This window comes from Chaetodon auriga, chromosome 3 (assembly GCF_051107435.1).
Source record: "Chaetodon auriga isolate fChaAug3 chromosome 3, fChaAug3.hap1, whole genome shotgun sequence".
Classification (NCBI taxonomy): domain Eukaryota; kingdom Metazoa; phylum Chordata; class Actinopteri; order Chaetodontiformes; family Chaetodontidae; genus Chaetodon; species Chaetodon auriga.
In genome coordinates, this window is record NC_135076.1 from 16,025,155 (window position 1) to 16,042,104 (window position 16,950).

Consider the following 16,950-nt stretch of genomic DNA (forward strand, 5'->3'; position numbering starts at 1 on the left):
TTGGTTCAGAGCCTTATCGAGGAGATTTCTCAGTGAGAGAAAAGGCCCATTTTGGCTGTAGGCTGTCAGGATGCCAGTGTGTGGCGTGGCCTGTCTGCCTGGGATCTGCAGAGGAATTCAACCTCTGCTGCTGGCTCACCCTCGTGTTTGCATGGGCAAAGATAAGGACATTCAATGCATTCCTGAAAGCCTGACGAGAGGGAGAAAAACAAGAGCCGGAGAGGCAGAAAAAAAATAGACAGGGAGAATGGGAAAATGAGATGTGAAACGTCTAGAAATAAAAAAAAAAAATCAATAGAAAGCAAGTTTGTGGCTATTAACACACACACATACACACACAGTTTACACCGAGAAGGCAGCACCATGATCCTCTACCATCTGCAGACCGTGGTCCATGTGATCCACATAAAAACCCTGCTGCTCTCCGTCAGCGTCGAGTCTCTCTGCACACACCCAAGATCATTCTGATGGTAAAACTAAAATTTAGATTTGCACACTCTTCATTTCACCAAAGCACCGACGGAGCAACGTTATCCTTCTCTCTACTGTTTCTGTTCATGGTCAAACTTTCACATTCATACACGTGGCAGCCGCCCGTGCTGCTGCCGTGGAGCCACACTGGAAAAACTGATAAAGTGCCTTTCTCAAGGGCATCTTGAAATCTTTTGTTGTCATGTGACGGCATGACTTTCTCTTTTTCTGCCTTCCAAAGTCCACATTATTTTTCTTTTTTTGGACCATCAGGCCTTGGATTTGAAATACTGGAAGCATAATAAGCATCCGACGCTTGCTTTCTCATCGTGGCACCCTGTGGTGCGCTGACCAAATTTTGACTTGGCCTGCAGCACAGACACTGTAGGTTTATTCATGAGGTTGACCAATTATGGATTTTTAAAAGGCGGATTGGACTCTGCTTAATTGGCTGCTGTTTTTGGAGCCCTGTGAGTGAACTTAACAAGCCCCAGAAGCTTTTTGTCAGGGGGTTAAAAGCACCGTGTGACATATAAAGCCTAAATGAAAGCTGACATTTCCATCAAATTAATATTGTGATGTCATTTTTCATGATATTGATGAAACAATTTATACAATTTCATGACCAATTTATCTCAAAAAATGTCACATCAGTGTTTTTTTTGGCGGCACTTCAAAGTAATTGAAAACTGTACATCTTATACTTTCAATTACACTGCACTTATTTGGTTTCAAAGAAATGCCTTAGGAATGTCATCACCATCTCTTTAACACCTGTCTGCTCTTCCTTGTACCTAAAGCTAAAAGTGGTGCCTGTCAATGTTATCATAAGGACGGAAACAGAGGCAAAGATCTGCAGGTGGTGACCACTGCCAACATTTCATTTCATAAAAACGTAATCATTTCTTCGAACGACAGCAGAGGAACAAAAAATGCTGCAGTAAACCCTGATCTGGAAAATCATTTCTCTCATTCTGCATTAAGCACGCTGAGACCTTTAAGAGTTTACCTGACCTTCAGCAAGAAGGACGCAGCTGCTTTTAGGTCAGGCGCACTGGACTGTGCATTTGTATCGAGCAGTTTCCTGTGAATGTGTGAAGGGAGAAGTTGCTCAGGAAAAAAAAAAAACTTGTTCCCAGTCAACTGCAAAAATGGGGAACGAAGAGTATTTCAACACAATTTTCCACTACAGGTCACTGCACTATTGATATTTTTGCGTGTGTGCAGCTATTTGTGCGCATAATGCCTGACTGCCATTGGTCACAGCTGACTGGAGGTGTGTGAGCGGAGCCACCTGGAGCCGCCTGACTCGACTGTTTGGATCCCAGATAGAGCAGGACACGCAAGTTAAATCACGTCTTTGGCATCATCTGTCTAGAGATATGATAAAAATGGCTGCTCATGATGTTAAATATGCTCACTCACACAGGTTATATCTGCTTTTCCACTCCTTTACTAGTGTCTGTAAGACTGATGGTGTGGACAGAGACTGCTGATAGCAACACTAATTATTGCTGCATCACCACTCTGTGTGTGTGTGTGTGTGCGTGTGTGTGTGTGTGTCAATAATTACTGCATCTTCTCTCCTGTGTGTATCTGCAGCCAACACCGCACAGTCTCTTCATGCAGTGCTGAGGCTGAAACACACCGACTATCCTCCTCTGCTTCTCTTCCTCCTCTTCCACAACTGACTGCTCTTCTCATCCATAAATCCCTCTCTTTTCCTCATTCATCTGTTTACCCATCTATTTCTCCTCCACACACACCTGTCCGGTGAAGTTCAGGCAGTATAAATGGCCAGCGTGGAGCTAGTTGCAGTCACTGGTCTACAGCGCCTTTCTGACACAACGGCAATCAAAGTACGTGCTTGAGGTCAAATATAGTAAGACTGCTGATGGACCTTGTTTTAGAAACTAATTATTGATCTGCTGCTGTTTTTGACCGTGGCTGCTTCTTAACTGATAGCACATCACGCCGTGTTCCAGACCCTCCACCCTAATTCATACGCCTTTTCTCGTCTTCCTTCCTCTCTACCTGCAACTTTTCTCCACATCCATCCCTTTCCAGCACATTTTCCTCCTCCTTCTCCTCTCTTTCCTCATCTCCAGACCTGAACTAAATAAATCAAGTCAATTCTATTCATGCTGCCCAGAATACACTTTCTTAGTCTTCAGGGTCAGGAAAAAAAAAATCACAATGACAAAACAAGAGGAGCGCTTGATTTGTTGTTAGCATATAAAAAGGCTGTTTGGAGGTCTGTAAATGCACACCTCCACTGGGTCAAATTTCCCTTAAGTACATCAGATACAGCTAAGTGCTGTTCTGCACCCCCCCCCCACCCCCCCCATCTCCCATTTAGTTTTCTACCCTCATATCCACTCATTTCTCCTCCCATCTTCTCATTCACCCTCATGTTCCCTCGCGCTCTCATTCCTCTCTTCTCCCCCACCCATTCTCTCTTCCTCTCCACAAGCTTTCTCCTCCCACCATTCCTTTTATCTCTCCTCCCCTCTTTTCCTCTCCTCTCAGCTCGCCTCCCTCTCAAAACTCCCCTTCTTTCACTTCCCTACTTACCTCTTCTCTAAATTTAACCTCTTCCTTCTCTCCTCTCTCTGCCCTCATTACCCTTATTACATTATCCCGACTGCCAACTTGTCCATAAATCTGCCCAGCCCCTCCTCTGATATTTCCACCCTCCCGCCTTTTACTCTTTCTCATCCATTTCCTCCCCCTTCTCCTTCATCCCACCCTCCCATCTCTCTCCTTAGTGTTTCAGAGGAATGCTGCGAAGGGAAGAGCCGGGCTTTAGTTTCAAGGTTCAGACGGCTGATTAGATAAAGAGTTCAATAAAACTGCAAACTGCAGGGAGAGGCTATGCACACAGATAACACAGCACAGCTATAATTCATGAAGCTCACTTTAGTGTATGACGGAGACAATATCCACACTAAAGGTGTAAAGATAACTGTAGCACATCGTTATGGTGCATCCTTGTCTCAACCTGTTGCTATTCGGTAACAATAAATACACTTTCTATTCTCTTTTTGTCTCATTTGTATCTTCCAAATGAATAAATGTATTTTTGTGACAGTGAAGAAAGAAAGAACAGTTCTAGAAAGTGCTACATAAGCGAAACCTCCCTTACTGACTTACTTATTTCCAGTGTACGCAGTAAAATCAGTGCTGTCAGTTCAAGGGTGTGTGTGTTGAAATTTACAAGAACGGAGAAAGTCTGATCTGTAACTAAAGTGCTTGTGCAAACTCTGTGTGTACATATGTCAAATGCACAGGCTGCATGTCTGTGTGTGTGTGTGTGTGTGTGTGAGATCCCTATAGGTCAAAGGCAGCAGGCTGAGCTGTTTCTTGCCACAGCAATTTGCAACAGACATAAAAACAGTTCAGAAAAGGACACAAGATACGGATAGCGCCCTCTCTCTCTCTCTCTCTCTCTCTCTCTCACACACACACACACACACACACACACACACACACACACACTCCAGCTAGTCATACATCCAGTCAGGCACAGTCATACCCTGTCATGAGACTGAGTGAGCGTGTGCAGGAAGCTAGATCATTGTTTGAATAAAGACTGAGGCCTGCATCTGCGTGTGTGTGTGTGTGTGTGTGTGTGTGTGTGTGTGTGTAGCTCGGGGGCTGTGAGGTCACTGCAGCACAAACAGGCTGCACAATGAAATGCACTTACAGTAAAGGCAGAGGTAGGAAGCAAGGTTAGATGGGAAACTACCAGGCAGAACAAGCGCTGACCAACAGTGAGTGTGCTGGTAAAAGCAAGCTCACACTAAACAAGCCTCTCTGAGACTCTGAAGCTGACTGCACAGAATATACTGGGAAAACAAGGTCACAGTGACCACTCCCAACTCATCCAAGACCTTTTCAGACATGTTTGATTTGTTGGTAATACACTGAAGGAAAAGGAGCAGGGCATAGCCGCACCTAAAGATAAGCTGCGGGACTTTAACCTCCATCTCGTTCGCCACGTTTTTTTTTTTCTTCTTCACCGGATTCCTGCAGAAACATTTCAATTGGATGGATCAGCTGTCAATCGATGGCACTTTGTAAACTGTCATGGACACAGATTACGTCACCGCATGCACCACATTCAGCTTTCCGCAGTCCACTTCCACCTCAAATGGATGCAAACTTTAATTTGTGCCGAACAGAAAATTAGAGAGATTAAGCTGCTGCTCATGTGATTACATGCAATGCTGAAGGTTAAAACATGGGGAAGCAAGTCTGCCTAAATACTAACACAGCCTCATGGTCTGCACTCACAAGACCGGTCACAGCCCGTCTCATGTTTGATTTCCATTTCCAAACCATTTTGGCTTTTTTCATCATCAAAAACATCACATCATATGCAGTGTATTGTTGTAGTGGCCTGGTCTAGTTATCAGTCAAACTCCAGTCTGTCAGTGTTACGATGAACTCTTCTGGTAAATGTTTCTGAATGAGGGAATCATTTAGCACGAGGCCTAACCTCTGCCCTGTCACACGAAGTTCACAGCTTCCTGACATTTATACCAGACCGGACGTTTAGTCTGAGCTGCCTTTCGCCAGGCAGGTTTGACAGCAGGACCCGCGTCTCAGATGGGGAATTTTCCGCCAGACAAAAAACTGTCCTCTGCCAGCCTTCGGGTGTTTTTACACAATACTCTGGTCACTAGCAACACACAGAACAGGGAAGGACCAATTCCTACACTGGTTAATGCTCCTTGAAGGCAACTATAATCGATGTTTTTATAACAACAATGTATATGACAATGTGACGCTGTGAAGGGGGTTAAGGCTGTGAATCTGCAGCTCCTCTTGGCTTTATGGAGCTTTGTAGCAAGTTTGCTGCACAAAGCGGAGCATTTAGCAGCTAAGGAGCCAGACAATTTCCTCTGGAGTTGGTAGAGACCAAACAAAGTTAAAACAAGACTGAACATTGAACTTACATTCATCAAGTGAACACACAGAAGTCTCCAAATGAACGATAATGTTGCTACATAGCTGCTGGATGTATAAGTAAGCAACTGTTTGCTGACAAGTTCACCATATTATCTTAAAAGGTGATGATATGTTAATGTTATGTTCACAACTTGCCCCAAAGAGGCAAAAAAAAAAAGTTAATACAGGTTTTAGTTAGAGCAAGACCTTTGAAATAAGAAGTAGCACCCCACTACAAACTCAAAGAGCCGGTTAAATACACTAACGTAAGCAAACAAAAAGTGGTACCCAAATGCATTGTGGGTATCCTAAAAAACATGCCAAGTGCTTTACCGTCCTCATAACAAATTGGCAAAGGTAATGTTTTTAAGCGTTTCATTCTTCTTCCCTGCCTTTATTGGTGCACTGCAGCATATCTTGGCATGTTAGCGCCACCTGTTGATCAGTGGAACGGTGTGGAGCCATTGGCAGGACTGTGTATTACTGGGAAGTCCCTGAGAGGAAGTGGCCACTGGAGAGCTCCCACAAGAACGACATACTCTCATGGCTTTCTTCAAGGGAACGCCGAAGTGATGTAAGCCGGCAAGCGGTCGGTATGAGAACGCCACTTCTGCACAACTTTTTCACTGTTTGTCTATTTGTGGGTGTTTTCCATTTTTTAAGGCTGCCATTGCGAACTGTTGTTTATACAGGCAATGTTTTTCACATCTATTTTTTTTTTTTTTAAATGGTGGTTTCCAGCGCTGTATTGGTCATGTGTTCAACCAGTCAGTGCGCACTTATGACACTCAAGGTTCCTCTTGTGCTGGGAGACTATCTACTCTAAGTAGGAGCTAAAGAAGTCCCTCAAAATGGTGTTTTCTAAATGTTAGCAAACTTTAGGAGGTGGTGTTGCTGGCTGACTTTACTTTGTCACTTTGTTGATGTTATGACCCTTTTCATTTGTGCAACCACTACCACTACACCATCTTGGCCAGTTGTTCAGCAAAACGTCCGTACGTTCAATTTAAAGTAATGCAACATGTCACAACAACCTCAGATTAGATTTCATTTCTTCCCCATCAGCACTCCAGTAAATTTCCTTTAATATCTCCTTTCCAAATCGACCCAGAAACAGCCGCACAATCATTCTAATGAAACATAAGAGCAAATATATTAATGGATCGAGTTTTTAAGTTGTTTCAACTCAATCCAGTACACATCCACAGTTTAATCAATGGAACTAGTGTAAAGAAAAGACAAGAAGAGCAATCAAAATGAAAACTGAGAATAATGACAGATAGAGGCAGCAGAGAGGGACTGAACGAGTGAACGACAGCAAAAAAGGTAAAGAGAAGAGGGTAACAGCGTGTTTCCACAGGGATTGACATATCCAAGGACATGTTACATAACAGGACATTATGTCTTAATGCATATAGACGTGCTGTCTGTGATATGTGTGTTATTGGAGGGCAGCAGGGGGACGGACAGACAGGCTGCAAAGAATTCTGCAAAGAACGACGGGAGGCACGGAGGGGGTGTTCATAGGAGGGAGTGGGGAGGAAAAGGGTATTGAGTTTCCTGTCCCCCCTCCCCTCCCAGAAAGGTCAGAAAGGTCACCAATGACCACCCCTCCCACCACCACCTCAAAGAATCCCAGTGTACAGGAAGTGCAAACCCTATCTCTGGAGATTTCATTTCTAAAAGGAACAGCCATGGAGAAATGCCGCTCTCTCTCTCTCTCTCTCTCTCTCTCTCGCTGTCTCACACACTCACTCTCTCACACACACACACACACACACACACACACAAAGAGCGAGTGTGCCTATTAACACCCCTTCACCTCTCATCTCAAACACTCTCGGCATTCAGCCTCATCTCTGTTGTGTCGTATTGCAACACACACACACACACACACACACACACACACACACACACACACACACACTCTCTCACACTCCACGGGTGGAGGAGCTATCACTTGACTGTGGGTTAAGTGGGCGAGTGTCCATTTTTTTTTGCCCATTATGGCCACAGATCCATTAAACCTCTGCACTGTTGCTCACTGGATGCTAATGGCTGTATGGTATAGAGGAGGCTGCACAGGGGCCGTAAGAGATGTGAGGAAATGGAACAAAATAGTGGGCATGTTGGGGGGTGACACCCCCACGCCACACATAAACACACGGATGCACACACGCACACAGAAGGCCTCGTCTCAGTCAAGATGGAATCTATTATTCCTTTGTTTCCCTGCAGCTTCTGGAGGGAACTGAGCCCGGCTAAGAGGGAGGGAGGGGGTGTGTGTGTGTGTGTGTGTGTGAGGCTCTGTGTGTGTTTATGTGTGACAGGGAGAGGGAGGGATTCGAGGTAGACAGCTGAATGCTAGCAACAAACTGTGTGTGTGCGTGTGTGTGTGTGTGTGTGTGTGTGTGTGTGTGCATGAGACAGCGGGAAAGAGAAAAGACAACAGTACGACAAAAGGAGAAAAGGGAACTGGGAGAGTGATGGAGAGACAAAAACTGCCAAAGGCAATGAGAGACGCAGAGGAAGGGGAGGCTGTGTGTGTGTGTGTGTGTGTGTGTGTGTGTGTGTGTGTGTGTGTGTGTGTAAAACAGACAGAGCAAACTGTTTATATATACATGTGTGTGTGTGTGTGTCCATGTGATGATGTGTGTAGATATGAGCAATTATTACGCCACAGACAGAACTCAGACAGCACAGCCAGACCTCACAGACAGACAGACCGTGAGTGTGTGTATGTGTGTGTGTGTGTGTGTGTGTGTGTGTGTGAAGACCAACAGGAAGAAATCAAGGACAGGGAGAGAGGGACGACAGAGGAAAAACAGAGATTGGAAAAGAGATAAAGAAATCAAGAACTGAGACAAACTAACCCAGAAAAGCCACACTTCCTGGTTGAAATAATCTCAATGGGACTACGGGAAGAGCGGCCAGTGACGGAGGCTCTAACATGTATGTGCAGAGGGATGCACAATGTAGAAGCAAACAAGACAAAAAAAAAAGAAAAGTTTTTTGGCAGACCATCTGGAGGGATGAGCGCCCTCTAGGAAAATGCTTCTCAGCTCTCATAACACACCAACGGGTAAACACAACAAAACAACGACCAAATATTTTGACACTGCAGGCAAATAATTTTAAAGTGAGCAGCTAAAAATGACTGCCTCAACAACTGACCTTGCAGTCACTTTTCTCACAAGAGCAGATGGTGTGAGGAACGATTAAGAAAAAAAAAAGGCAAAAAAACTTCACACGAAAGCCAAAAGATGACAAACAAACACAGAGAAGAGGTGAAAGGACAAGTAGCACCATCCGCTGTGGGATTCAAGGAAATAACATCTCAATTCTGCCTTAATTAGACGGAGCTGTGAAACTCATGGCAAATGTTCAAAGTAAAGTCTCAATCCCATCCACAAAAAAACCCCACAAACACCCCTTTTTTACCGCAGATGCAGATGTTTGATATTTCTTAATTCTAATAATTAGGTCTGAATCTCAAAATCTGCTGGCGATAAATGTATTAAAGCCTTCACGTGCTGCAAGTTCACACTCAAAACGCCACCAGACGTCAGCAACAAGAAAATCTGAGTAAACTTCAAGTCAAAGCTGCTCCTTGGAGGGTTGCAGGAGGTTAAATGGCAAATTTGACATAGTTCAGACAGACGAGTGTGTGTGTGTGTGTGTGTGTGTGTGTGTGTGTGTGTATCCACTGTGCGTCTGTCTGACACACAGCTATGTGGAGAGGAGTCTGGTTACACTCCAGCAAAGGGAACACCTCACTGCCCTGTCTGTCAACATGTTTCTGTGTGTGTCTGTACGTGTGTGTGTGTGTGTGTGTGTGTGAGTGTGTGTGTGTGTGTGATGCAGTAAGGCCTTATAAGGCTGTATGGCTGGTTCAGAGTTACAATAGAGAGGGGAAAAAAGAGCGAGAGGCAGAGACCAACAGAGAGAAGGACGGTGACTAAAATAGACTGAAAAAGAGGGAGAGACAGGAAATGTGAGAGTGAATGAACTAAGGGAGCAACCAAGAAAAAGGTAAGACTGAAAAGTATGAGAGGAAGAGACGGAGAGATGGAAAGAGGCAGGGAGAGAAATGCCAAGACGCTGCATGCTTTCCTCTCTTTCACCCCATTACTCATCCCTGGCTCTCGTTTCTCCCCTCATCTCCTCCCCTCTGCGCTCTCCCTTTTATTCTTTCCTCTGTTTCACTCTGTTTAAGATGCGTTTAGGAACCGAGCTGCCTCATGGTGCTTCCTGCGTTGGGATGTATTTTGTTTTATTTCTTTAGTGCAAAAGTGAATAAATGAGGTGATTAGAACAAAAATGGAAAAAAAACCTCACACTGAATCATTTTACTTCTGGCACATATCTTCCTTGGGAATGAGCAGAGGGTGCTGCATTAATAATAAAACTCTGTAATTCTCTTGCTTCCAACTTCAATTCGAATCACAAATTTGAAGTTTTTCTAATCACGAATGAAAGGTAATGTGTCCCCTACTGAAGTATCTGGCAACAGTTCTGCATGTCTGCTGCTCTCTAAGTCTCTACGCTAAATATCTTGAAGTTCTGTAACAAGAAATGTGTCATCAAGGTCTCAAATGTCCCTCACAGAAAACACTTTTTATGCTTTATATCTTGTCATCCCATTCCTGGCATTGATTAAAGCATCAAACTAATCTCAGTTCATCAAAATTACATATTTAGAGGTTTTTTCAATAAAAAACAAAAATCCCTTCATGCCTGGCTTTGAGGTAACTCTACACCTTTGGCTTCATTTAATATGTGTGTGGCTATGAATATGCAAATAGGCCCCACCTCTATTCAAATCCCCTCCACCTGCAGCTCGATGACATCATGCATACCTGACCACCTTCATCTCTGCTCATCAAACACACAAACCTCTGCTTGTTTTCTGTTTTGTTAGCTACGGTATGCTACACAATGGCAAGTGGTCATACAGGAGTAATTCTGCCGTACTGGAAACAGATTCTGAAGAAGAAGAAGAAGAAGAAGCAGAAGAAGAAGAAGAAGAAGAAGAAGAAGAAGAAGAAGAAGAAGACTGTTCAGGGTCACCAATAAGAGGATGTGTCAGAATGGCCTGTCTGATCTGTGTTTGTGAGACTGTCACTGGCACGCTGCAGTTTCAAAGCAGCAACACTCAGCCATGACTCTGACTGCTTATTCAGCTCCTGGTATGTCTTGCAGCACATGGAAAACCCCACATGGACATGCTGATGAGGTTAAAAACTTCATCTTTTAGAGATTTCCTCCTGACATGTACTGGATGAAACATGCAGAGGCACTGAAACTAGTGCAGCAAATTCAATCTGTATGCAAATGAACAATTCATATGCTTTCTTCAAAACGGTCAATGAGCCAGTTCACCTTCAAATCCTGGGTTAATCTGTAGTCACTGTGGGTGACTTTGCATAGGGCAGTCATTCTTTAACTAAGGTTAGATGCTTTGTTAGAGCGCCTTTTTACAAGCGGCTCAGTTATACAGATGTTATTTTTCACTCTTTTCCATCAGATTTCTCCATCTTTGAGCCGCTTCGCTGACTTATTAGGCAAACAGAACTTTTTCACTCCACACGTCTGGCATTACACACGAAACGAGCAGCAGCAGAGAAGAAGAAAATAACGGAGGCAGTCGAGTGGGGAAGGTGCTCGTGCAGGAAACTGCATTTAGGGAAATGGCCATTTCCTGTTTTCCTGTCCAGACCAGCTGATCTAAGAGCTTCAGTGAAATCAACTCTGAAACACCACCATATAAATGCAGCGTGAGGCCTCGAACACGCGGTTAGAGATTTGGCAGCTTGCCCTCATAAATTAACAGCTGCTGAAAGAAATTATGTTTTCAATTACTTCCAGGTATTGCTGTGCATTTCCAAAAAACTAGACTTTCACAAAACAAGTAAACAAGTACTGGAGGCCTGTTAGTGAAATAAAAAAGGGCCATAATTCAATGCTGCACATACTTTGGTCAGACAGTCAGTGACGTGTTTGGCCATCAGAAAACAGTTGTGTTTAGATTAAACTTAGAGATGTATGTGGTTGATTAAGGGTGTGGCATGGATTAGTCAGGAAGGACTTTCATCATCAACAACAACAACAACAACAAGAACAACAACAACAAAAACAACAGGTACCTTGATGTCAAAGTTGCAGTCGAAGCGCTTGATGAGGACGATGAAGGAGCCCGTCAAGTTGTCCCTCGGAGGGGGCTCGATGGGCTCGCACGCATTTTCTGGCCGTGCCCCAATCAGAAAGCCCTGCGGGGATGACATCATCACACATGACGTGGTGAGAGAAACACGAGTGACTTACATCCAAGCTTAAGCAAATGTCATTTATTGAGAGTCAAACAGGCCAGGAGGAGTCAAATGAGGAGCCAAAATAAGATATCTATTATTCATAAAACCATTATCTATCCCCACAAAGCAATGATATAACGCAAATGAATTTCATTACGGTACAAAAAAAAGAGCAGCCTTTTTTCTCCAAACAAAGAATCTCTGCATTCAAACAGTTGTTTTCCAAACCAGCAAACAGGTTTAAAAAAGACCAATAATAATGATGAAGTAATATAAAGCTGACAAAATAATGAGCTTGCTTCACATGTATTTGGTTTCACTCATTCCTGCAGATGAGATCACGATCGCTGATAGTTCAGGGACTGTAGACACGTCACAATACATCTCAGTGTGATAAATCACTGTGGCTCCATAGCTGAGATTTTTTGTGAGCAGATCACAATCCTTTGAAAGATATGATCACGCTGTTTTGTCAGATTTTCAGGAGCTGCTCAGTGGGCCTGTATACTGATAAACAGGGTTCTAAATTAACACCCGCCAACCCGCCAAATGCGGGTTAAAATTCATATTGGCGGGTGTTAATAAAAACTTACTAGCCAATTTGGCCAGTAATGCATTAGGCAATCATGTCAGTCAGAGCCGTTCTACAGTTCTTGGTCATTTGTCCCCCGGACAGTCCGTCCTACATTTCCCATGAACACTGTCGTAATGCTACGTGATGACGTACAAGACGCCCATTGGCTGTGCGCAGGCACACTACAGTTTGTAGTGCAACCGGCACGAGAAACCACGGAAACGCAAACACAAAGAAGAAGAGGAAGAATGAACGGCGGCGTATAAACTGTAAAAAAGGAGACTGAGCTAGCTAAAAGTAAAAAGTAAAGTTAGACTAAATGCTGCGGTGGTTGGGACAGACGTCTGGGGGCGAGAAGAGGAAGGAGGCAGGGGATGAGAATGTCGACAAAGCGCGCGAAACGAAGAAAAGAAAGTTTAACGCTAAATGGCTGACAGGTCGTGAATGGCTTGTGTTTGATCACGAAAATGCCGTCATGTTTTGTAAGGATTGCCGCATGTACACGAAAGAAAAAAACAAGACGAATAATTTTGTGGTGGGGACTAATAATTTAAAGTCGAGGCAGTAAAGGACCATGAGTGCCCGAAGTCATCAGGAGAGCCTAAGGAGTCTGCAATACTGACTGCTGCACTATTTGTGTTTTCTAGTTGTACATACATAGTTCAGTTTATTACCAATGCAATTTTTTGCAAGTGTTTAAGTCATGGCTGTTACTTATATATATTTCTTATTAAAGAAGGAAAGCAGAAACACTTTAAGTTGAAAGGAAAAATACATTTTATTAGGAATGTAATGATACTAAATACTGGAAAAATGTCTTTTAGAAAATAATAAATCTGACAGCATTTGTTGTTTGTATAAATTAAATGTTTGCACTTTCTGTGTATATTTTGTTTCATGTGTTGTACTTTGCCAATAATGTAAATAAAATGATCAAATGCATTCAGTGGCACTCATAATCTCTCTTATTTTCACCGGGAAAAAATTTGGCTAGTGGAAATTCTGATTGGCTGGTAACTTTAGAAGGTCACCAGCCACATTGGCTGGTGATCAAAAAAGTTAATTTAGAACCCTGCTGATAAAAAGGGTAAACTCAACACAGTCACATCCCGGCACCTCAGAGTCCGCTCCCTGACCCGAAGTCTGAGCAGCGCCATCTTTGTTCAACGCCCCCCTGCTCCTCCCAGATCAACAACATACATCACAAACCACATCTGAAAAACAAACTCAAAAAAAAAAAAAGATGCTGAGCGGCAGTTCTGCTGCAGCCTCAGATGTCACTCTGAGAAATAAAACATAAATTTAAGATGCTAATGCACGCATAATGAATACAGAACTTTCCACTGGAATGAAGCACATTACTGGCACACAGAAATGATGCCTGTGAGTCTTCATGTGATCGTGTAAACACCTGTATGTTGTTTTCATGGATGCTGGTGTTTTCAGTTTGTCAGGGTCACAGAAAAACTCCCAAGCTTCTACTCCCAATCTCTCTCTCTCTGCTGCTTCCTGTCTTAGTCCAATTTCCGACAACAACTTTTGAAGTGAGTGATGAGAGTGAGATAGCTGTGAGAGAGAGAGAAAGAGAGAGAGAGAGAGAGAGGGAGAGAGAGAAGGAGGCTGACAGTGATAAATGAGAGGAGAACAAAGGCGGAAAACAGCAAAAGATACAAATATGGAGGCAAAGGGAATCAGAGACCACTGAAATGCAGACAAAAGAGGAAAGCCAGAAAAAAAAATGGGTGGAGAAAGACAAAAATAGTAAGGTGAAGACAAAAAGAGGCAGACAGATGGTGAGAAAAGATAAAGAGAAAAGAACCAGAGCAGATAAACGCAGAAGAGATGATGAAAGGCAAATGCACGAGAGATGAGGAGGGAGGGACCTGATCCGATATATATTTCTAAAACTCTGCTGCTCTTATGCAAGTGTAACTAACACCACTGTGTGTGTGTGTGTGTGTGTGTCAGCGGCAGGGTGGTAGACAGGAAGTGTGGACTGCTGTGGGACTCTGGGACTCATCTCTCTCTCTCTCTCTCTCTCTCTCTCTCTCTCTCTCTCTCTCTCTCTCTCTCTCTCTCTCTCTCTCACACACACAGTGTCAGCACTTTTCACGCACACACACACACACACACGCACACACACGGTTTGCTGTGAGTGAGTCTTGCCAGCTGCCATGCTGACATGCCTCCAAAACAGCAGCTGAGCCGCATATGGAAAATGACCACAGTGACACATCACATTCGCCAGCGAAGCCGATCCACACTGCACAACAGAAGAGACGCACTGGCTGACTGAACGCACTGCCTGGTTACAGTTTTAACATTATCAAGACTTGATGTAGAAAGGTCAACTTCAGGAATCATCTGTGAAATCTCCCATGGAGAGGGGAGGCTTGTGAGGAGCCACCCACTGCCTCCGCTGCCGTCACCTCTGGGCACCTCCTCCAGCGCAGCCCTGCCTTGCCGCTAAATGACATCACTGTGCCACTGCCTCACATTCCTCCTCCTGACTTTGAAACAAGTGGCGAGAGCGCCCTCTGCTGGGTTGGAAAAAAAATTCAAAAAAAAAAAAATACCTGGCAGAACTGCAGAATGCAGAGGAGAGGATGGAAAAACAGGAAATAACTGAGGAAGGAGGGGGAAATCCTGAAAGGAGATAAAATGCTGCCTGTGCAACTATATCACATTAAATGCCATAAGACTCATATAACACCACCTTAAACTGATCATATAATTCTGCTGCGCTGCCAGACTCCAAGCTAGGCCATATGGGGTTTTTTTTTGTTGTTGTATAGTAATCATCCTGTAGTGCCATCTTTACTGCGCATGTGAGGCTCTTTTGACTGCAAGCGCCATGACGAATTCATGCCCCCATGTGAGCTGTGAGTATGTTCTGAAAACATCCCCAGAACAAAATCATGTGCACTGATTGTACACTTGGGAAACAAATACACACACGGGGTGGGGGGGGGATTAATAAGCTCCCAGAGAACGCTTGTGTTGTGATGATACCAGACTAAATTCTCCATCATTGGTCCATTCGTCAGGGGCCAAGATGTCAAAGGTTCATCAAGCATGTGACGTTGAAATAGAGAAGTGTTTTAGGTATCACATTCAGTCATGACCCGTGTAGTACAAGTAAATTGCAGTGAGTGTCACACGGACGAGAAAAGACCGAGGTGAGAAGACAGAAAAAAGTGACTCACAAAATTAAAGGGACATGCAGAAAGTTGTAGTATGAATGAATGAACTAGCTAGACTGACCAAACCTTTTGCTCCGCAGATATCAATTCAGACACCACAGCTGGAGGTATGTTAGGAAACAGGAGGCCAGCAAAGTGGAGATACTGAATTTCACAATGACAGTGACAACAGAATTAGATTAATTTCTATGTCACAGTGACACCCAAAACTCATCTTTAGCCATTCTGAGATAAGACATAGTCTAAATATTAATTGTTACTACAGGTGATGTGACTGCAGACTGAATTAACTGTCAGTTAAAAGCTTAATGTTAGAGAAAAACATGGTGGGAATCAGAAAATCTAAAGACTAAAGTTATCAGAGTAAATCAGATAGAATCAGTAAAATATCACCCAAAAACCCAAGTAATCATCATTTCCTCTTGTTGTATGAATGCAGTGTTAGAGTGCTAACAAACTCTGAGGGATTTTCTGTTGTTGCAGAATTCAAGGAGCGGGGAGGAGGGGGGTTCCTCTGGTGGACTATTCCAAATTACTGCACAGTGATCATACTTAATCCTGCCACTAAAAATCTCACTTGTTTGCAGATTTGCTCTGGGTTCAGATGGAGAGGAAAACAGAGGAATTAATAACTCGTTCTAGCCTAACTGGGGCTTCCTGTAAGCAGATTAAAGCTTGTGTGACTCCCCAGATTCAACGACGTTGCCACTTCAAAACCCCCTACCAGCCTCATGCATCAACACAACAGGAAGCAAGTGAAGCTACAGACCTGTCTTAGACATAGACTAACTTCTACACAGCAGTTTCCGTAATTATATTACTAGCTTAAATCACAATATCACTACACTGATTTACAGGGTCCTGAGGCATTAACCCTTGACCTTCTTACTCAAACTTATCCCACTGCTGAGCTCAACCTGGAGAGAAATGCCAATGAAATGGGATGGCTGCAGTCCAAATGTAAAAAATGTGGGTTTGTTTCTGGATCACATTCTAGTGAACAAGAGCAAGAACAAGAAACGCCTGAAACTATCTTGTAAAGGTCATCTGTACACGAGCAGGAATGATCCCTATCTGCAGCCATGATTCAATCATTACCACACATTTACGAGAACCAGGCAAAGGACCAATGAGTCATGAAGATGCATCAAGTACCCACATTAGTGCTCCATCTCCATCACAAACCATTAATGAAAGTGAGACAAACCCTCACATCTTCCTTTCAGTGTCAACATTTCCCCTCCTTCATGTCGACTCAGCAGATGTGCGTGAGCATGTTTAAGACAACTGGTTTGATTCTTTGCTGAAACCAAAAGGAGAAACCATGTTTGTTTGGACCCTCAGGGGTCTTTGAAGACCTCCCAGATGGGGTGAGTCATTCTGGAGAACGATTGCTGATATTGCCATCTCTCCATCTTCACAACGCGATTACACGTTA

The 16,950-nt window shown here is 43.6% G+C and overlaps 1 protein-coding gene across 1 annotated transcript in view; it reads right to left on the reverse strand.

Moving 5' to 3' along the window:
• Positions 1-16,950, reverse strand: part of rnf13 (ring finger protein 13) — a 40,504-nt gene that overhangs the window by 16,168 nt on the left and 7,386 nt on the right. Inside the window, exon 4 of the mRNA XM_076725786.1 lies at positions 11,571-11,693. Coding sequence (XP_076581901.1) covers positions 11,571-11,693 — 123 coding nt within the window. The remainder of the gene's footprint in view (positions 1-11,570; positions 11,694-16,950) is intronic.